The sequence below is a fragment of the Pleurodeles waltl genome, chromosome 4_2 (assembly GCF_031143425.1).
Source record: "Pleurodeles waltl isolate 20211129_DDA chromosome 4_2, aPleWal1.hap1.20221129, whole genome shotgun sequence".
Taxonomy (NCBI): domain Eukaryota; kingdom Metazoa; phylum Chordata; class Amphibia; order Caudata; family Salamandridae; genus Pleurodeles; species Pleurodeles waltl.
The window spans coordinates 380,165,226-380,187,984 of record NC_090443.1 but is presented as its reverse complement, the minus strand read 5'-3'; the positions used below and the strand labels follow the sequence as shown (position 1 = coordinate 380,187,984).

Sequence of the window (22,759 nt, the reverse complement as noted above, 5' to 3'; positions counted from 1 at the left end):
CTCGTTCACTATTTACAAAAAGCTCATGAAATCAGACATAATTGTATGCACATGTTCAGTTACATTATTTCCAATTAGCCCCTCGACTTAGCACAGTGACATCGGAGCCAGCAATTCGGAATCTGCGAGATATTACGCGAGTCGACAGTTCCAATTGAATCTAAGAACTGCTCTGAAGCAGACAATATTTGGAGAACATTTTGCTTTTCGATGGATGATGTCAGTTACTCCAAATGGATATACAAAATGAACCTGACTGACTGCATATATAAAGATTTGCTCTAACTGTGACCCTTAGAAAAGCTTTAGGCGAAAAACAAAAATAAATCTTTTTAAATTGCCTTTTTGATGTGTGGTGTAACTGCGTGTTAGCTGAATAAGTATTTGCTAAAAAATAAATGTGATACTATCATGTTCAGAAAACAGATCTTTGTATTTAACATTTGGAGCTGCAGCTCTTAACCATTCATGGTTAGCCTCTTCCAAAAAGGGTTTAATGACTCAGATGTACTGAACATATTTTAAATAGCCCTAAAGAACATAGGACATATTTGGATAAAATGGTTCTCCTTTTTTCCTGACACTATGAAAAAAACAGATTTATGGACAAACCATTTCTTTCTTGTGCTCTAAAAATAGGTTTAATTTTGACCTTGCTAATGTCACGAAAAATCATTTTAATTCTGGTGTGAATTGTACACACATGTAGATGCAATACCTCTTCAACCACTGGTTTGCTGTAGTGTAATTCTCTTACTGCTTACCCACCCCAAAGCGCACAGCATGGGGCACAGGGCTGACCCACCTCGGACACTGGCGAGCTTCACATTTCACCGTGACGGAGATGTTCTGCTTTGCACCAAGGGCACATCCACACAAAAGTAGTCCCCTTTAACACAAAAGACTAGTGGGCCAAAGTGTGTTTTTTGTTATTTTTTTATAAACGCCCTGGTAGCTACACCAACACTGCTACTAGGCCACTTGTGTAAATTTATATCTGTGTGACATGCTCCTACTCAATTATTCTTTGAGTATTTTGTTGAAAACTGTAGTACAAAGGCCACTTCAAGAGCTCCTCGTGTGCACAAGTGAAAGGCATTTGTATGCATGAACGGCCAGCTGTCTCTGACTGCTTTTAGTAATAAAGTTTTGCATAAAAATCAGGCACAAACAAAACAAGCATTTGCATAGCCAAAAAGTTGACAGTCAACATAGACCTACTGGCTTTGCCAATGCTTGTTTAAAGATATGCTAGCTCTACAGAGTATTACAACCGACTCAAGCATCTGTCATTTTTATTAGTGGGATAATACTGTATAGTTGTAGTCACCTTGCATACAAGCTATATCAATATTTTGGCAAGAAACACAAGAGTCCTCCCTTTTGGGCCCTCCAACTTTTCCTGGATGGTGGAGTCTGAGTTAATAGCAGCTTGCCTTTTCCTCTCTATGTGTAATGCTTATAGGAAGAGCTGCCTCAGTCGGGTCTGAGTTTCAATTTTCTTCAGAGTGCGTTGAACAGAACTGCGTTTTAAAGGGGCATTCAACAAGAGATATGTTTTAATCCACAGATGTTTTCTTCAAAGCACAAGGAACAGCCAAACTGGCCTAAATTTCTTGCGGATCGATGCTGCCTTGCAGTTCAAGTACTTTAAATATTTTAAATCTGAATTCTTTATTTATTTTGCTAGTAAAAACTGCCAAGGTTTTTTCATGCGTCCTTTAAACAGAGTGTGCAACTATAGGAGGGGTTTAGGAAGCTTGGAAAACCTGAAAACCAGCATAGAGATCAATGTGAACACACCAATAGTTTTATCGGAAATGTGATAGTCTTTCTGCTCTTTGGGTCGAAATGGTTGTGGCGATGAGGGGCATGTGTTTCTGCTTAGCATGCGTAACATAGGGTTGTTACTACTATTTCTTGACTTCTCGTTTTATGCCCTGAATTATGGATTATTGTTCCCGTATAACATGCACTTGTTTTGTTTATTCTGCAGCATCAAGAACAACTGTCCAACATGTTCTTATATGTAGTCCCCTTGCGTTATGCAGTCAAAAAATACAAATAGCTCAATTCAATGAAGGGAGAAGCAATATCCAAATCTCGTAGTGTAAGTACAGTGCTGAAGTGCACAATGGCAAGCTACTGTACGTGCCTGGTGAAAAAAAAAACTATTCTAGAGAACAAGGGGTGGTTCATTTTCCAGACCACATAAAATGCATACAAGGATCCTCCAGACTGATTTTTTTTGTTCAATCTCAATAACAAAAGCCAGTACACCTTGCTACTTCTCGTGGACTGCGGCGGATAGCGGCGATTCCCGTTCGCACATAATTAGCCGACACGGATTATGTTTTTAGAAGCAAAGCGACAACGATGCTCGTCACCTCCCACCATGTGGTGGACACTGAGGTAATAAATAACATTTGCTGCCTAGCACAAAAAAATGGGGAACCTTCCCTCTATGTATTTTCCTCAAATGATTATTTGTAGGGCGCATTTTCAAAACAAATATGTTTGAGCACTGCTATTACATGTACTTGAGGCCCCTCCGCCTCTATTCGATGCATCACAAACCGGAAGTAAGTGAACGGACACCAAAATGCAGAAATCCACCCCTGTAACAGTAATTATTAAAAGTGCGTTTACTGTGTTGACAGCTTTCTTCCACCCTAATCTTCGCCGTGCTGCCAGCAGCAAGAGCTAGTTGAAGCAATTTCTGCCTACAACGCAATTCCTGTTTGTGAGGCAAAGTGCACCCCGCAGGAGCTCTGAAGGCAAATATGTAGAGGCGGGCAGTCCGCTACACTCGACGAAAAGAAAGCAAAAAAAGAACGCACGAGAAGTGAACGTTGTATGTTCATTAACAAAAACATAATGCACAAAGTGGGACACTCATTCAGTGGGACATTCATTCAGATACACAAACTACTTCTTAACCTCTGAAATAAAATATAAAGCATGTATGTTGCAAAACATGGCGGTTTCGAACTGAAAATCACTATTTGCTTTCTTAGATCCGAATCTCAACGAATGCGTCAACGCGTCACTCATCGCAGTTTTTGTGTGGAAAACGTCAAGGCGTGCGTAAACGAGCGAGACGCACTCCCGAGTTTATCTGCGAAACACATCCCCGGGTATTTTAATTTTTTTGCTACCAGCACCTGCCCTTTTTTTGCTCGCACTTTTCTAAGATTCCTGTGACACTCCCCAACGCCCCGGAATAAGACACGGAGAGCTGAGGAGTCCGTCTCCTCGGAGATTATTCATCCACTAATCAAACTACGCCAGTGCTCTGTGCAGTGGAACGAATGCCTGAAAGGGAAACGCCAAATATAGGGGCATATTTATACTCCGTTTGCGCCGAATTTGCGCCGTTTTTTTCGACGCAAATTCGACGCAAAACTAACTCCATATTTATACTTTGCCGTTAGACGCGTCTAGTGCCAAAGTATGAGGAATGAGCGTCATTTTTTTGCGTGAACGCCCTTCTTGCGTTAATGAGATGCAAGGTAGGCGTTCCCGTCTAAAAAAATGACTGCGACGCAAATGCGTCGTATTTATACTCCCGGGCAAAAATCACGCCCGGGAGTGGGCAGGGCAAAAAACCCCGCATTTGCGCCTCTTTTTAACGCCTGGGTCAGGGCAGGCGTTAAGGGACCTGTGGGCTCAAAATGAGCCCACAGCTGCCCTCCCATGCCCCCAGGGACCCCCCCTGCCACCCTTGCCCACCCCAGGAGGACACCCAAGGATAGAGGGACCCATGCCAGGGACATTCAGGTAAGTTCAGGTTAGTATAATTTTTTTTTTGTTTTAATTTTTTTTTGGCATAGGGGGGCCTGATTTGTGCCCCCCTACATGCCACAATGCCCAATGACCATGCCCAGGGGACATAAGTCCCCTGGGCATGGCCATTGGGCAAGGGGGCATGACTCCTGTCTTTACTAAGACAGGAGTCATGTAAATGGCGTCTGGGCGTCGTGAAAAATGGCGCAAATTGGGTGGAGGCGATTTTTTTGCCTCTACCTGACTTGCCCCATTTTAAGACGCCCTAACGCCATTTTCCCCAACGCCGGCGCTGCCTGGTGTACGTGTTTTTTTTCCACGCACACCAGGCAGCGCCGGTCTGCTAGCGCCGGCTAACGCCATTCAATAAATACGGCGCCCGCATGGCGCTTCAGAATGGCGTTAGCCGGCGCTAATCTTTTTGGCGCAAAACTGCGATAGCGCAGTTTTGCGTCAAAAAGTATAAATATGGCCCATAATTCCGACAATGTTTCACTAGGCTTGAAGGGATGTGGTACATTCTTTAGATTTCTAGAAAATGAAACAGAAAAGGTCAAAGAATATGTATGTTTGTGCGTGTATAACATATACGCAGATACATTCAAATAATTATCAAGGTATTTTTTTTTTAGTTTAAATTAAGGTGGCTAAGTAACCACATTATTTTTTACTATATATATATATATATATATATATATATAGATAGATATACACACACACACACACACACACACAGATGTTTACGCTAAAACACGTCTATTCATTGATATATTTAGAATATATATGTGTATGAATTATTACCTTTTCTTGGATGCATATTTAATCTAGCTTCATATACATTTTCCATTTAAGAGGTTGATTAGTTTTGATTGCATTAAAACAGAATAAATATGTAAATATTTATAATAACAAAGATATAATATCTTCTCTAAATCATTGCCTTCCTTAATAAATACATATTCATTTATAATGGCTAGCACAAATAGCCAAAGTTCTCTTCTAAACAGAGAACAAACATGGATAAAATAAACATGGGTGCTTTATAAAGTGGGTAAAAAAAATAAACCAATTACTTTTTCATAGTAATGCTCATCTTTTAAAAGAAATAAGACAAATAGAAATAGAAGAGAGAGGGCATTTCAGAACTGAAATCATTGCTGCTGTCTGATTTTGCTATGACCTCTGGAGCGCCAGGAACCCGTTTAGAGCTCAGCTTTCCTTTCTTAGTCTGCCCTCTTCTCCCAGCCTGCTGTCACCGCTACTGAGATGGCGGACGGCTGATCTGAAAAATGAAGTTGGATTGCTGTCCCGAATCTACAGTCAGTTCTCCTTGTGTCTGTCTTATCGATTTCACTCTATGCAACACAGCTTGTCGCTATGAATTTTCATGCAGGCCCGAGCCGCCAGCACACCCAAAAACAACAAGATGGTTTCCCCCATTCCCTCCCTTTACATGTTGACTGAAATTCATACTGTCTTTCTCCATGGAACAATATCATTCGCTTCAGCAAGTGATGTTGAAAGGGTTGTGCATAGGGTTGCAAGACTAAATTGCAACTGTGTTCAACCGCTTTCTTAGTACTCACAAGAAGGTCACCATAATTCAGTGAAATCACTGCCTTATTTTTTGGTGAGTACGGTTCTTCTCCGCCCACATGCTGCGGTGGTTGAACTAGGTGTCACCTGCTTAGAAGCTCCTCTCAGCTGAGCATGCGTTGCCGCAGGTGCTATGCAAACACTGATTGTGTCTGACAGGCCTAGACGCCAGCTGCCAGCACAAAGCCTGCCCGATCACCACTTTTTGCAGACAAAGCTCTGCTGCTGACATGACCGATACAGAAGCAATAAAGTAGGTGACCATAACGCTAAGACAAGTCCAACTAAATGGCATTCTAAGCCCCATGGCTTCAAAATAATTGGTAACGAGAGAGAACAAAATGAAAAACAAGCCTATTTTTCCTTACACTGATGCCCTGCGGACTGTACATCTGGCTTGCCGTGAGCCCGTCACTGTATCCTCCTGTCTGGCTGATAACATGGCGAAGGGTATCCACCTAAAACAGAGACAAATACAATCAGTAGGAAGAACAACAGAAAGTGAGTTGCAATTAAATCAAGTTTTCCTACATCAAACACATCAAGATCATTCCACATACAGTAATTTCCCCCTGGTGGTTAGTTTTATTGTTACCATCATAGGTCAGTGAGAAGCTGTTAGCAGGACGGCAGGAGCATGAAGTGGCTCTACTCTGTAAGACCCACCCCAAGCACTGGCACCGTGACATAGAAATGTAGATAATGAAAAACAATTTGTACTTCAGTATTCTTCTTCATATTTAAAGACAGTCAATTTTCTTGTAGCTATCAGAAAGGCCAAAGGAATCTGACTTGCTTAGTCATATTCCAAATATTAAAGACAATTCTACATGGGGATATTACGAACAAAAAATCATACTACATCCCACATGAGAGAGTGGGCTTCAAACATAAACCTGTAGCTGTAAAATATTACATCTATTTCTGGGCAAGCTTCAGATAATGCAAAGATCCTAGTTCATCTATCTCTCTTCATATTGTTTTGATTTCATTAAAATTTAGATGTTCTGGGCTATCTATATCAAGCTGATTGTATTCTGCCCCTGCAAAGGATACATTTATTGAGTGTTTATGTGCTATGAGGTACACATTCAAAGACTGACAATTTTCCTGTAGCTATCAAGAAGGGCAAAGGAATTTGGCATGCATAGTCATACTCCAAATATTAAAGACAATTCTACATAGGTATAATTGAAACACAAAAATCTTAGTATATCCCGCATGACAGAGTAGATTTCAAACATACATCTGTAGATGTAAAAGAATACATTTATCTTTGGGCAAGCTTCAGATCATGCCAGGATCCTAGTTCATCTCTCTTCATGTCATTTCGGTGTTATGAAAATTGAGAGGTTCTGGGGTATCTATATCAAGCTGGTTGGATTTTAATGTATTCTGTCTCTGCAAATGATATAATTACTGAATGTGCATGTGCCACAGGTAAAATGAGCCATGTGGACATTCCATCAGAGAGTTCTTTGATTGAACCTGTCGTCCTTCAATTAACTTTTCTCAAGTTCAAAAGATCAGCAAATCTATCTAAAAGGTGGCAGAACAGGATCAATGGCATGGAAAAAGCCTTTGAAAGGCAAAACATCAGTTTTAATACTGCTTGAAATTAATACATTTCTGTGAATAAATTGATATTGAATAAAGCATAGTGTTCTGAAACAATATGGTCCAGAGAAAAGATGTGTGAATAGCTAAGAAAGCAATAAAGAGCTTATGACTTTGAAGACGCGTACTATTATCCATATTATGTAGATGCTCTCAGCAGAAACTTCAAGGATAAAGAGTGCATAATATCTCACCCCTACATTGCATAGTCACAATCTTACGTTTGGTGCAATCCTTTCACTATCACACTAAAGAGGGCATTTGTTAGTCTGTATTTAGTGCCAGGCTAGGGAACGGTCGTCAAGGTGAATACTGTACAGTGGGAAATAGTCAGTCAACCAACAAAATTCTAGATAGCTTTCATATAGCTAATTTACCCTCCTGAGCCCTACCATCCCTTCACTCCTACAGTTGTTCTCTCACACTAAAGAGTCAAGTGCATTTGCTGCTCCCTTAATTTAAAGTTCATGAGTGCAAACAATTTAGAAATGGATGCCATGTGTATCAATGGCAACATGTCATAGGTGTGTAAAAAGTATTTATATACATAAGACGTCTGTGATGTGACTTCAGACATAACTAAAAGTTCTCATTGGAAGAAACTATTAAAAATCACACAATTAGTTAAAATAAAATGACTATCGAAAGAAAAAGTTATATTGACAATTATTCATAAATAGTCAATAACCTTTATTAGTAAAGAACCGAAACGTGTATGTGATTTAAATTCAATGCTTCAACTCGAAATGCAGTGCTAAGCATTAATGGTAAAGACTCAATGCTATGGGAAAGTCACAGGCAGTGAATGGCCACATACCGAACGCATCAAAATATAACTGCAAACCCTTTGTGTAATCGTCAAATAATTATCTGGTGGTGCCATAATGGTAGTTCCAGGTATATATTTAATTTACTGCAATGGTGACATTTACATAATACACTGGGCATTCAATTATATATCAGGTGGTGACAGCCAAGCTATTTTGACACATTAGTACAAAACATTCCCCCAAAAAATACCTGAGCAAGTGTAACCAGTCTTCATGTATTACTTCAATGTGGATTCGACACCCTACCTTACATAAGAGAGCCCCAAACATTGCATAGAGTTATTGAGAAAGTAGTATATTCAAGGTGTAAACATTCAAGCTTCAGAAGATGGAAAAGATTGCTGCGTAGAAAGTTGAAGTCTGTTGAAACCTCAATGCCACAGGTTGCCTCTGCTACATGGCTGTCAGGAAATTTGATTAATGAGTCACAGTGGCCAGGCCTAATTAGGCCTACCTTTGAAGAACAAACCGTTTTCAGAAGAAAAGTGAAAAGTGGCTCAATGATTTCATTGACAACTGTGGATCTGTCTTCGAATTCAATCCAATATTTAGGAATCCCTAGTAAATCGGGTTCCAAAATACTTAGCTCCCTTTTCTGTCAATAGTGCAAGACCTAAAAATAGTCTGGAATCATTAATGACCATTGCATACTTGTAACATTCAGTTTGCAGATTGTAGGGAATTAGGTTTACAATCTGTACATTCTTCTGTTACCCAGAATTGTCTTTGGATTAATACAAGTACCCTTTCTTCTAAATCTGTTTCATTTTCTTACTTGTGACATATGAGTTGCGAACCCGTTTCCTTAAACCCCCGGTGTATTACTCAAACATTTACTATAATGAGCTACTTCGATTCCCAGGGTAAACTGAAGGGTCATATGTGAATCTACTATACTACACGCCATGAAGTGAGTGTTACAGGTAAGTAAAATGTTCCCGTTTGTAACACTTGTTATCGTAGATAACTTTCTGTGTATAATCTGTAAAGTCTCCCTTTAATGTGGTGACTTTCTGAAAATAGCAGTTGGGGAAGCAATTAAAGTCTTCAGTGGCATTTCACCCGCTTGTGCAGTCTATCTAGATTCAATATCCACACAGAAATGTTTTGTGAAAGTGTGGTTCGATGTCCATGTTTCTGCATTGCATATGTCAGCTACTGGCATGTTGCGTTTAAATGCCTGCAATTGTTCATTTTGCAGGGAAACTGCAAATTTTAATAAGCAAACAATTAACTCCCCAATCCCAGCTTTTGAAATAGTTTAGTTTCCCTAAAAGTATTTGGAAAAAAGGCGCTTAGAGTAGGAAGCGATACATTCTTGTGCAAAAAAACCCTCTTTTCTTGTGTGGCACACGCTTTTTGATCAAAGGGAGTTTTTAAATTTATTCTAACAAAAATCATATGAACCCTTGATTAATTTAGTCATTTCCTCAAGCAGCATTTTGGAGAGAAAATAGAGGGCCCCTAAGCCAGTGTCCAATCTTGAACTTGTGGCCCTTTCTTAAGCCTCAAAGAACATATTTTATTTCACTCCTTGTATAAACGTATGTGTACTATACTAACAATGGAATTCAGTACCTTGACAATTGAATTAATCGAATGACTGATACAAGAACATACATAAACCCACCTTTAGGCATTTATACTGACTTCAACATTTGGTCTACAAATATATTCATAACTATTGCTACACTTTTGCCTCTGCAGAAGCAGACTGCATTGAAGGGTGTGAAATCTTTTTTGAAAAATGGAGTGATACTTGAATATATTTTGTAGAATGGTTTTGTCTGCCTTGCATGCTTCCGGATATCTTCAGAAAGTAGGTAGACTTGTCTTTTTCTTGCAGCACAGTAATAATTTATACACCACATCTCCAGAATCTTTTAAGCGCTGCATCATTCTTCTGTACCAAGATAGGTACTCTGTGATATTGATCCCTCAAATCCAGTCTACAGCACCCAAAATCCAAACATTATTAGGGCTTAAAAACCCACAACACAATGTCCTTAGGCAGACAAGATTTGAATCTTAGTGGTCCTATTCACCAAGAACTGTGCTGGAGCAGATTTCGAAATAATGTGGGCATGTTGCTTGAGGAGATTTTATGGTGCATGATCACATAAGTATGGATGAGGTAGGCTTTTGTTAGTACTTTTCTTAGTATATGAGCAGTTAAAATGCTTGTAAATGTTAATGAGTTGTGTTCTTGATACAATTCTTCTGATACTTGATATTTAAGCACAAGAACCATAAGGAAGGTTAGCAGTTTTATCAATTGCTGCCTTCGGTATTTTAAGTTGGTTTCATCACTCACCTAACAACATTTTACAATATAAAGGTATATATAAGATCTGATATCAAAGTATTTAAAAACAAACTATTAATAAAGAATAACTCCACAGATTTCGCCACTTCCATCCATTTTTTATTCAAACAGATTATTTTCAACATATTTGTATTAGAAAAAAAGTGTTTTGTGGAGTACGTTTTGAAAGCTGCTACAGTTTAGGAAGAACTGGCTACAGGTCCCTTTGTCTGTTATCGTAAGGTATTTGTGAAACTAGTGTGGGAACAGGCTGCTCTGTCATTCCTAGCTGAAACTGGACTGCCACTTGACATTTCAGGTAGTTCCTCATGCATGCAATCACAAAATATATTTTCAAAAAATGACCGAAAATGCCACAGTTCATATGACCACCCAACTGAAAAGGGAATTATTCATACCTATGTCTTGTTCAATGTGCAGAACGTTTATGGACAAAAAAACACATTTTTGTCATATTGTGCATTTTCTAAACGTGTTAACAAATAACAACAAAAGCAAGGAGCCATCTTGAAGGTATATTATAGTTCTGCGCTGGCAATAGTGTTATAAAGCTACTGCTTGACCCACCGCACGTAACAGCTACTGCTTAGTTGTACAGTTTTCCAATCTTTTATGCAATGTTAAATTCTGACATCCATCTTCACAAGAAAACAAGACCTGATTGCGCCAGTGGAAAAAAAAACTTTACAATCCCATCCAGTGCCGCTCGAGGAACACAAAAGGTTTAAATTGGAGGATTTGAAAGCATCAAATCACTGTTCACTGCATATTGTAATCCACTGCAACTCAACAGCTTATAGGGGGTCTCTATTTACGTCTCTGACAAAGGCAAAGCCCTAAATGTGAAGCTAAACTCAGGACCCCATTAATAGGAAATTGAACAAACATTTTTAGGGCGAATTACTTGTTAGGCAACCCACCTCCGACCTCATAAGGGTACACTGTTGATAAAAATATAGTGTGAGAGGAGTCCCTTTGGGGGCTCTCGGGATTTTCTGGATGACTGTGGGAAAATACACATGGCTGCCCATAATCGTAAAAGGGCAGGACAGCACAGCTTTACCCAGCCATGCAGGGGACTTTCATACCAAGACCAGTGGTAAATACCTGTGTCCACACAGATACTGACTTGGAACCCCAAGAAAAGAGCTCTTGAGCATTGCTTGTGCCCCCCTCTTCTTGTGATCAGAATGGGCAAACAAGGGCCAAGTTATATATCCTGGGCCCTCATTCCTTAGTCTGGGCAGAGCCCTAGCACAAGACAACAAAAAATACGCAGTGCGAAACTACAATTTTTAAAGTAAGACGACTGGCCTGACATTTGGTTGCTAAAATGTAATACATTATAAAATAAAACTCATAAACGTTGTACCTAGCTTAATGAGTCTGGCATGGTTTGCTATGCACAAAATTGGCGTCGCTATCTCTTCATCTGGATATTCTAGTAATATATACAGCCATCATATTCTAGCAGCTGCACAGTGATTCCCGCGCCCACTAATGTCTTCCTCTAGAAATTAAATGCTAAACTATCCATTCTTCTACAGTGTGCTAATTGCTAATTGGTGAAAAGTGACAATATAATTTGCACATAAGAAGGTGCCATCTAAATATAGCTTTCACTACACACTGGAGCTCACCTTTTCTCATTTTTTGGTAGATGCCGAGATACTGTACAGCTATGTGTAGACCTTTCGTAGCTTCAAAAAGTCTGCCCTACCCTTATGGTCCGATTACAGGTGGCTCGATTATCCCAGTGAGGCCAGTAAGTGGAGTTACCAGCCACATAGGTATTACAAGTGATGTGAGAACACCATGGCAATACCTTGGCTTGACATTTCACCTCCTTAAAGCAGGTCCATGTGAAGAACCGCAGCAAACAGGAAATAACGTGCAGGAATATGTGGGGGAAGACTGACTCCGACATGATAGTGCCCATTTTTTATAGGAAAACTCATGCTGGTCTGGTATTCTCACAAGCCTGAAGTCCTGATACCCATGGTATTGTTACTTCCGGGATACCAGAATACTTATGAAGTAGTTCCATACTATTTGTAATGAGCAGGTTAGTGGGCTACATACTCAAGAGCCATGGATTTTAAGTAGTCTATTGTCTTGACAAGTGCATACGTTTGAAGAACACTGTAATTATGTGACATGTTGAACATGCCTAGGAATAGAGTATATGTATGTGTGAATGAGAGTGAATGTTTAATAGCGTGTGTAAGAGTGAAACTGTGTGTGTGTGGTTGAATGCATACGAGTAAGTAGACATATGCCTATACTTCAATGCATAACTGAGTGATAGTGTTAAAAAGCGAGCAAGGTCAATGTTTGAGTGTGCGGGACACAATGTAGCTGTGCAAGAGCATGTGTGTGTGTGTATGCAGAGCAGTATGGAGGGAAGGAATGTGTACAGACTGTAGGTACAAGTATGTATGGGGTATTATGAGTAAGAAGGTTTGATAGAGCACTTAAGTCAGAGATCGACGGATTGTTTTGAATTAGGTGCAAGTTAAATATTAAATAAACTAAATATTTTAATTTCAAGGCATTGTTTTCTCCTTCTGCCCCAAAGTAACCCCTTTTAAATATTTTACGCTATATATTTTTACAACACTACCTACATATATACATATTTATATACACAGTTGGGTCTATATACACACTTTTTTCACTCTTTCTGTTAGATAATTTTAGGACTAAGATTTATGAAATAACACTCAAGGTGTTAGTGTCAGTCCAATATTGTGACTAAAAAGACAAATATAAGACAAATATAAATGTATGAATGAGTTACGGAGGCTTCAATACCTCCAAGCGCAACCCCTAAAAACACTTACAAACATATTATTTAACACCAATAGTTGTTTGTATTGCATTTGCGTTTTGAAAGGTCAATTCCTTATTGCTTCAGATGTTTCAGTGGTTGGCATCTTCAACATTGCAGCAACATCGACCAACAGCAAATAAGGTCATTAAATCCTGGGTCCACAGAAGCATTCCATCTTGCTTATAATGTAGCCATTAATATTTTTATTTACAATAGCAGTTTATTTTTTAATGATATTTAGTGGTTAATCTGTGTCATATACTACTTAAGACTGTCAAAATTAAGATTCAAGCCCAATAAATCATCTTGGTTCTGTTGCAACAAAGGTTTATCTTCTAAATATCTCTCGTCTACAAAAAAGGCCAAGCCCACTTAATAGGTAGGACCCCCAACCCAGGATCTCATACTTACATTGAACCTTATATGCTTCAGTGTACCCCTTGAATATGAAGACAGAATATATATATATATATACACACATATATATATATATATACATATTACCAACTGGCACAAGCCAAGTAGGTAGTTACAGTTAGGACCAACATTTCCCATAGACGTAGCATTTTTGTTTTTGCTAATAACTTTGGCACCGTTTGACAAATCTTCCCCACATTTTTGAAAGTCATTTGCCACTTACTTTAACTGCTGTGTGGAAAGTGTTGAGATCATTCCTTGGGCAGGGAATGAGAAAAAGGGGAGTCCCAAAACACTTTTCACACAATGTCTATGGGGATTTTTCAATTTTTAGACACAGCTACAGCCCGAACCACTGAATGCAATTACACCAAATTTGGCCAAATTTGGCAGGAAGTTAGATCTTGGTCTAGAAAGAGCCCTTTTTGTTATTTGGTGTAAGTCTGTTCAGTAGTTTCAAGTTGTTAACGGTAAAATCATATAGATATCTAAAGACGCAGAACTTTTGCGGATCCACCAGCAGGAGATCCACAGATCTGAGGGTAAAGCAAGGCCCTGATTGGCTGACTGCAACCTGAAAGGAAAGTTGCCGCTGCCATTTTGTCTTGTGGCCCAGGGGAGGGAAAAATAAAGCATGAAAACACATAATGGGTCGTATAAAGGTATCCTGACCCCATCAGACAAATGGTGGGGTCCATGAAGAAGCCCAATTTTTTTAGGGGTAAGTCGCGGGTCAGCAGATCCACCACGGTGCTCAGCGTGGCCCCAAGTATAAATCCTCAATGGATCTGCAGATCCACAACCCCTAGGGAGAAAAAAATGCACCCACTCACACACCAGACCACCGGGGTGTGGTGTTGGGTGCATGCAGGGGGGTGAGGTTGGGGGTTATTGCAAGGCCAAAGGCTGTGCACAGCGGTGGTTGTAGTAAAGTATGGTAATTATATATCACCTTACATTCCGTTAAAAAATCAATAGAAATTTACTGAAAAAAACAAAGGTTACAGGGATGTTATTGTTAGGTTGACGTATTACCCATACAGAACCATAAAATTCACCAGTTATGGTTATATTTATAGTTTTATTTATCTGAAGAAACTATAACTTGTGCTAGTAAGTAACGTTATGTCACAATTTCTTGCTTCTTAACATAAGTATCACTATAACTGCTGAATTTCTATGGTTTTGTATGGGTAAAACATCAACCTAACTATAAAGTCCCTGTAACCTTTGTTTTTGTCAGAGTGACAATATGTATATATATATATTCAGTGGAAATACCAAAGATTACAGGGATTTTATAGTTAGGTTCACAATTTCCTCGCACATAACCATAGAAATTCAGCAGTTATAGTTATGGTTAACTCAAATAAATTTAACTTGCGCCCTAAGGTAACTATAACTCGTGTCCCTGCCATGCACAGTTTTCTCATCAATAATTTGATTGCAAATGTTGCAGTAATAATATCAATGATGCCATAGACGGTGTCCTCAAAGATGCAATATGTGGAGTAATTAGCTGTGCATGGCGACGGTGCAAGTTATAGTTACCTTAGGGCGCAAATTATAGTTACTTGAGTTAACTATAACTTCTTGAAATTCTATAGCTTTATGTAAGGAAATTCAGAACTTAACTATAACATCCCTGTAACCTTTAGTTTTTTCACTGAATTTCTATGTTTTTTTTTTATCATGCACACACGTTAATATAACCAGCACAATGGGGGTTGACCACAGGACCTGACCTGTGGCCAGGCCTGGCAGCCAACCCACCTGCATGCACCGAAACCCAAGCTGCGCATATTCTTCAGCCGTGTGCAGCATGAGATTAGATGCAGTGGGTGCTTTGTTCTTTATTTACATTTTTCTCTGGATCCACCCGTGGATCGGATTGAAAACAAATTTGGCAGTTTCTCTGCTCATGAGGGGTGCCTATGGGACCCCTCTATGTGTCCAATGGGGTCAGGATACCTGTATCCTAACCCCTTATGTGTTTTTGCGTTCTTCTTTTCCCACCCTGAGCCGATGCGCCAAACAAAATGGCACCGCAACTTTTCTGTCAGATTGCAGCCAGCCAATTGGGGCCTTGCTTTTCCTCCGGATCAGAATTCACAAATCCGAATACTCAGCCCTATACATCTATATTTTTTAAACTCTAATATCTCAGAAACTACTGAATGGGTTTACACCAAATCACAAAAAAGCGTGCTTTCTGGACCAAGAGCTAGCTTTCTGCCAAATTTGGTGTAATTCTGTTCAGTGGTTCGGGCTGTAGTTGTGTTCACAAATTTGGAAAATCGCACTGACATAGAATGCGGAAAAAGTATTTTGGAAACCCCCTCTTTTTCTCGGCCTTGCTTGACAGATCACATCAAAACTTTCAAGACAACAGCTGAACTGACAAAATATAAGTTTTGAAAGGTTAGTGAAGATTCATTAAACAGCTCGAAAGTTATTTTCAAGACAAAAAATGCTAAGTCTATGGAAAAAATGGTCCTAATTATAACTATCGAGTGGTGAACGCCACTAGGTAATATATCTTCAAGGTATGAATATGTGGAGTTAGAAATAATACATCTGTACACTTACCTTTCAGTATTTTGCTCTTTGATATTTTGTGCACAATATTCCTAAATGGTGATATTTCTATGTCCAAAATTCAGTAGTACAATTGTGTGCTTCCTTGGATACTGGCATAAGCCAAGAAGTAGGTTTATCCATCACCATTCACTCATGTTTAAGGAAAACTAACACCCTTCATATGACTTTGAAAGCCTTCTAGCAAAATTCAATAGCCCTCCTACCGCTCATGCACTCTTGTTTACCAAGTTCCCTAAAAGCACCTTGCCACTTTTTTGTGAGGGATCTTCTGAACTGACCATAATTTTGCCCTGTCATCAAGGGCAGAAACAATACCACTGGATTCACTCAGCTATTAAGCCAATCAACCACTTTAGGGCTCCACCTGAATGATCATCTCATTAATTCCATGTGTCAAATCGTGAACTGTTGGCCCCTCTCTTGGCCAGGCCACACCAAGATCAACAAAACCACACTAGTCCAGGACCAACTTCCCCCCTTATGGCTATGCAGACATAGAACCAGCAACAGGAAGAGAAACTGGTCCACCAATATTTGGCAAATAAAAACAAAGTGAAGGCTCTCAAATGTTGATCACAAAATATCCTACTTGGGCCAAGCTCACTTATACAAGTGATTAGAAAGCTTTTTCCACTTTGGCACAGCAAAGATGTAAACCCAATCTCTAACCTGTGTCTCCTCTATGAAACCAGACATTTCATGCACCAGTGGAGATTTCACTTGTACCTTCTAGCAAACGCTACATGAAACGTCTGACATCCTTTTGTTATGGAATTAATTCAATCAGAGCAAAAATCTAGGTAGTGTCTCACTCGCCTCTCCATACCCTGTTGTAAATTTATAGCAAAAAGTTATCCGCCCCACGTTTACTCCTGGCTGCACCAACAAGATAACCAACACCCAGTATGCCCTAAAACACCTGCCCATACAGTGGACATTGGCAATGTGAACATCATCAATATGGCTCTTCTGCACTTATAACCAACCTTATCAAGTTTTGCATTCAATTGGCAATATCCCACAGGAACTCAGTCATGCAACAAGAAGACCAAGAATGAAAAGCAAAGAGGTCTAGATATCACATGCACAAGTAACCTACTGCTGTCCAACTTGTGTAGCAAAGGCTTTGGAAATCATGGTGTGTACCAATTTGTCTGCTATTTTAAAAGTCTACTGCCTGCTTGGTCATTTTCAACAAAGAGGCACCTGCTATATTTAATATGGAACAAGTATATAATATAATCATGATGGACATTTTTGCCACTAATCTCCAATTTCTGCTAAAGCTAACTTTCCTCATTTGCAGGAGTGCCAGACTGCAATGCTTTCTGCTGGACTCCTTCTTGTCCACTACCATCACTGAAGTCTCAAAATGCACTGCTCACCTTTCAGGGTCTACATGGCTTCCCTAGCCAGTATCTTGAAAGCCCACAACATTGGTTCTTATCTGAAAGTGTATGGCTCCTAGACCAGTCTAAAGTTAGATGTTATGCCAAGGAGACTCTATTTAAAGGTCCACTGTCTGAACTATGAACTGGATTGAATGCATCCTGAATGCTGATGAACTGCAGACACAGCATGTCTCACTTTCCCCTGCCTTGATTCAATGCTATTGCAACAAGCGAAGATACAAAACTAGGCTGTGCTGTTTTGACTGAGATATTTCCGACACCATAAGTAAAGACTGTGTCCATGAATACACTCAATAATGCTTGCCAACCTTGGGGTGTATTACCCCTCCACCACCTAGCTTAAAGTTGTGTTGGTGCTTGATGTAGCCGTATCACGGATGGACTACTGCAAAGACATCTACACTGAATTTGTAAAAAAAAAAAAAAAAACTTCAGTCTCTCCAGAATAAAGAATACTTGGCCTGATATTACACAGCTACCTCTGCCTAGACTTGAAGTCGTTCTGTTGTAAGAAATCCAATTTCAAGAACCTGTCATTAATTCACAGGAAATTAAATGGCTGTTCTTTTTGCAGCACACCAAGGACTTCCAATTATATTGTCCCCATCATAGGGCTTAAGATCAGACACTCAAAATCTACTCACCATCTGCTCAGCCAGGATCACCACAGTGGAATACCACAACCTCCTGTAATTTCAAGATTGCCTATTATGGGTCACCTTTGTCCGTAAACTCAGCATTTCATCATTGATCAACTTCAACTGCTCAGTCGTTTGCATTAAGTCTAGACTTTTTATGTACCTTCTAACAACAGGTGTGTAATTTTGATTATCTCAGATGCACGAGGGGTATGTTTTTTACTGTTTAGCAGCCCTCACCTTTTAGGTATTTTCTTTGATGCATCACCTCAGGAACTTTTCGACCCATTTTCAATTCATAATTGTGAAAATAATAGTAATTAATGTATTTGTTACAATAAGATCTCAAACTGAGTCTCGGTTTGCCAATGAATAGTCCCTGGTAGTCCACTTTTGCCTTTTGGACTTATTCCACTGTGTCAGAAAGCACTGCATTTTTTGTATTACATTTGTTTCTACGACTAATTTGGAAACGTCTTGCAGTGTTCTGTGATCTTACTAGAGTAATCACTGAGGGTAATACGATTAGTTCTGGTCATTACCAAACATAAAGGTCCTACAACTACTGCACCCTCATATTTCAAAATGGGGTAATATTTGAAACCCTTTCTTTTGGGCAGTCATGGGAAATTCTAATAAGTCTAAGCCCACCCTATCTACTGAAGACTTTGAAATAATGAAATTACAGAGCCTACGTATATCTTCAAACTTTTACCACATCAGAACCATCAGTCATTGATTTTGGACCGCATTATCGTTTATGACATAACGACCCTTAATATTATGGTAACCTTAAAGTCAATCCCCCAATGTTCAAACAGCAAATGCTATCAGAGCACATTTGTGTGAACTGTGTTGTCCTGAAGAAGGATACAGTATATATTATTTAGGACCTGACAAACACATGTTAGCTAAATAGCGAGTTCCCTCTGTGAAAAAGACTAGACCAACTAAAAAGAACAGGTAGACTGTACAGTCTTAAAAAAATATGAATTTTTACTCTCCAGTCACGAGAAAAATGTAAATGTATGTGAGTGAGCTGAGAGGCATATGTGCACAAGGAATATGGATTAATTAATTTGTTACAAATGAGTACAATATGTTTTTCTGTTTTTGCTCTAATGTGAATGTATAACTTAAATACAGCTGTAAGGTGAATGTATAACTTAAATACAGTTGCTATATTAAAACTAATTAGGTACGTATATATTTTTAATCATGGGTACTGTGCTCTTTTATCCAGTTACTCTAAGATGTGGAACATATCAAATAATGTACTTAATAGACATCTACACATTGACCAAAATCCCATTAAAGATGAATTTGAAGCATGCGGATTGATGAACGTTTTATGAGATTTGAGCATTACCTGGGCACAATAGGGGAATAAAAACCTTCTTGATTTTACTATGGTCACCCAAAAGGGTCATTTTTCTTTTGAGTCAAAGATTTACATAACACGCATATTTAAGCGCTGTGGACCAACACTGGGTACTTTGTAGCTCAATATGGACTAGTAATGAAAGTTCAGTTACAAGGGTGGAACGAAGACCACTGGGTTTAGTACTCTACGGGTCTGCACTGGCTACGTAACTCTCGAAGGTCATCTTTATTGATTGCAAGCAATATTTAAAAAGAAGTAAAGCTGAAATGCAAATCCTTCGACAATAAATGCACCTACATCTAAATGGAACCGGACAGGGGACAAAGGCTTAAACTCCTACTGAAGTCTTGAAATCACAAGTGCCAAAACGGAACACAAATGGTTTCCAAAACATACATGTTTAAACTGTACGGTGCATCCAAGTCACAACCCCAGTTTGTTACATCCACATAGAGGGCCAATGCTAAAGATTTACTAGTTTACCTAATAATAAAAAGTTTAGCAGGAGCAGTCAGATACCGACTCAAGGCTAAGATTTGAACAGAACGAATGTTTTAGTTGTCAACAGAGGTGGACAATGGAAATGGAGGCTAAAAAATGATGCTGTGACCAAGGCATAGTGCAAAGAGCATGACTAAAAACTCACAGACACATGAGAGTCACTTTAATCTGATGATATCACTGTGAAAACAATTCACAGACAACGGCAGCAAACCAGGTGAAGTGGACAATAGTAGAGTTCTTATTTGCACGAAGAAATGTGCCTCCTGAGCTGTCCTACAGATAGTATCGCTTCGGTGAGCTATGCAGTTTTCCGTGCTAAAATGCAGACTCGTGGCTAAACGACTAGTAAGAGAACTTCACAGGAATGATGAGAGAGGGGATCATGAGCTAAATGAAAACACATGAAGTTGTTTGCCCTAAAGAAATATATTAATTAGCTGGAGCCTTCCTTGCGATTGCCTAATACCAAGTTTGATTACAATTCCAGTTGACCAAATTTCAGATGGTTTGCACTGGATCCATTTATGGCATAAACGTTTTTGGACATTTCCTTTCATACGATCATTGGAACAAACAAGAGAAATACTACTTGTCCAATTAAAACACCAACTGAAATCATTTAATACCTAAAAGTAGAAACCAGCTGCAACTGGAATCAACTGGAATTTCCTGCATGATAATCACTTTCTGCAAGGTCCGAGCCAAATGCATTCCTCTAACAGGCTGATGTTGCAGGTACTGGGTTTTTAACACATGGGTTGAACTACTAATGCAAAGTGGTGGCTCCTACAGAATACTACATATTGACTAGTGACAAGTGGTGGTCCCTACCTGTGACTGCACGTTGGCTCCAACCTGCGCCCCTTGGTAAGAATCCCCATTGAGTGACTGCACGCTCATGAACAAATCTCCAGAGTTTGACATGTTAAAAGAACTGGAAGAACCTGGAAAGGAAAGAGTGAGGCACCTGAATCAGAGAAAGGAAGAGGAACACGGCCTGCGACTTCAGCCAAGAGGATAGGTCTCATGCAAAGCCACAATCCACACCACCACACAGACGAGGACAGCAGCACACGCATAGACAGAACATCGAACCTGGTCATGTTAGTGAGAGTTAGAAAAGCAAGCATAAAGGGTGCAAAATGGAGGTTATCAGATCAACAAGGTTGGAATAACAGGAATTGTACTGAAAGAAAGTGGTTAGATGTTTATGAAGTTACCCATAATTGGATGTGGGTAGGTCTAAGGCATTTGTTAAACAGACTTTCGCACCTGCCTCGTCATGTTTCATTCCCTCAACAATGCTGAACAAAAAGTGAGAGGCAATAGTTTTATGATACTGCACATTAACTAGTTCTTCAAGTACATCACTTCCTCGATTCCCCCAAAAAACAACGGCAGTCACCCACCAAAACTGGCCTGTAATTCCATTGATAATCTAAAAGCCTCAGTGAAATAAATATTTTACAATATGAAACGTATTACACTACACAGTGCATGTCTGTGTGCATAACGCTGACAATGACATTATTTTAAAAGAAAGGTATTACTGAACAATGTTTTAATTATAAATCCAGATATTCAAAAGAGTGATATCCTAGATACTATGACATTTTATCTACATAAGAAGGGGGATCTTTTGGCCTAGCCTACATGCACTTTATAAATATTTTTTTTTTAAATAAATACATCTCCATTTTCAAAGTTTTTAACCAAAAATACACTTCCTCTTTGTAAACACGGGCTGCAGCCTTATCATGCAAAGTCCAATCTGACGGGATTTCCTGCACGGTTTAGAAAGCACAAAACAAAAACTGTGTGAAAGGTTTGCTAGATATATAATCTCAAAATTAATGTTTCATTTAAATTATTTGCAAATGTTGGGTGGGGCTACAGCATAATAAAGATTGGCTGTGGCCATGCTATGACGTCAGGCTGTACATACCAGTATAAAGTTAGTTTCTGCTTGTAAAAACATTACTCGTGTTAGAATGTTTTTAAAGGGCAGGCCTATGTCCTTAGGCTTATGTCATCTCCGGATTCATTTAAAAAAGTCAAGTGAACTTGGACAAAAGTCAAGTAGAGACAAACACGTCTAGGTTTGAATGATTCAGGACATGCTTTGCCTCAGTTCATCCAAAACCAAGGTACTGGTATTAAATAAAATGCAGCCTCCAGTCCGACCTTCCACACCACTCTTCTTCCAAGACGTCCCTTTTCCTCTTTTATTCCGAGCAGTCTTTCCAATCTCAAATTCAAATCATTAGTAAATGCGACCATAAACAGTAGAGGATATCCCCACATACTGTTCACTTATGTCAACCTTGGTTTGGCACCCCTCTAACTTACTGTCCAATCAGGTATTAAAATACAAATGGTTCATTGGGAGATTAGTCCATGTGCACAGATTGTTCCTCTGAAATCTCCTCCTCCTCCACCTCAGGCGAGGAGCCATGTTCCTACTTGCACAACAGGATGAAAACTGTGCCTTCCTATCAGCCAACGGTTGTTCCACCAACTAAGAATGAGAGTCAGTGGCGGACTCCTCTTCATTGAATGCTTAGTACAAAGAGATCACAGATTTCTGTTTGATTTATCTTATCCCCACTTTGCCTGGAAGTGCTCTGAAGCAGACCAAGTGACATAGAAAACACTAAAAAAAAAAAACCAAAAAAATCAATATGCCTTTTAGTTAATATACACCTAAGGGCTGACTTTATTGAAGCACCAACCATAATGTTTGTTGAAAATAAAACATGCAAAGTAAGCCTCCCATTCCCTTAACTCAAACACACTGATTAACTTAAGACAATGA

At 39.3% G+C, this 22,759-nt stretch overlaps 1 protein-coding gene across 6 annotated transcripts in view; it reads right to left on the bottom strand.

Annotated features, from left to right (window-relative positions):
- Nucleotides 1-22,759, bottom strand: part of PBX1 (PBX homeobox 1) — a 385,571-nt gene that overhangs the window by 14,147 nt on the left and 348,665 nt on the right. For 4 of the 6 annotated variants that reach the window (XM_069231494.1, XM_069231492.1, XM_069231493.1 and 1 more), the window contains 2 exons: nt 20,776-20,888; nt 5,751-5,840 (listed from right to left, as the gene is read on the bottom strand). In XM_069231494.1, coding sequence (XP_069087595.1) covers nt 5,751-5,840; nt 20,776-20,888 — 203 coding nt within the window. The remainder of the gene's footprint in view (nt 1-5,750; nt 5,841-20,775; nt 20,889-22,759) is intronic. The other 2 variants (XM_069231496.1, XM_069231497.1) reach the window with 1 other exon arrangement.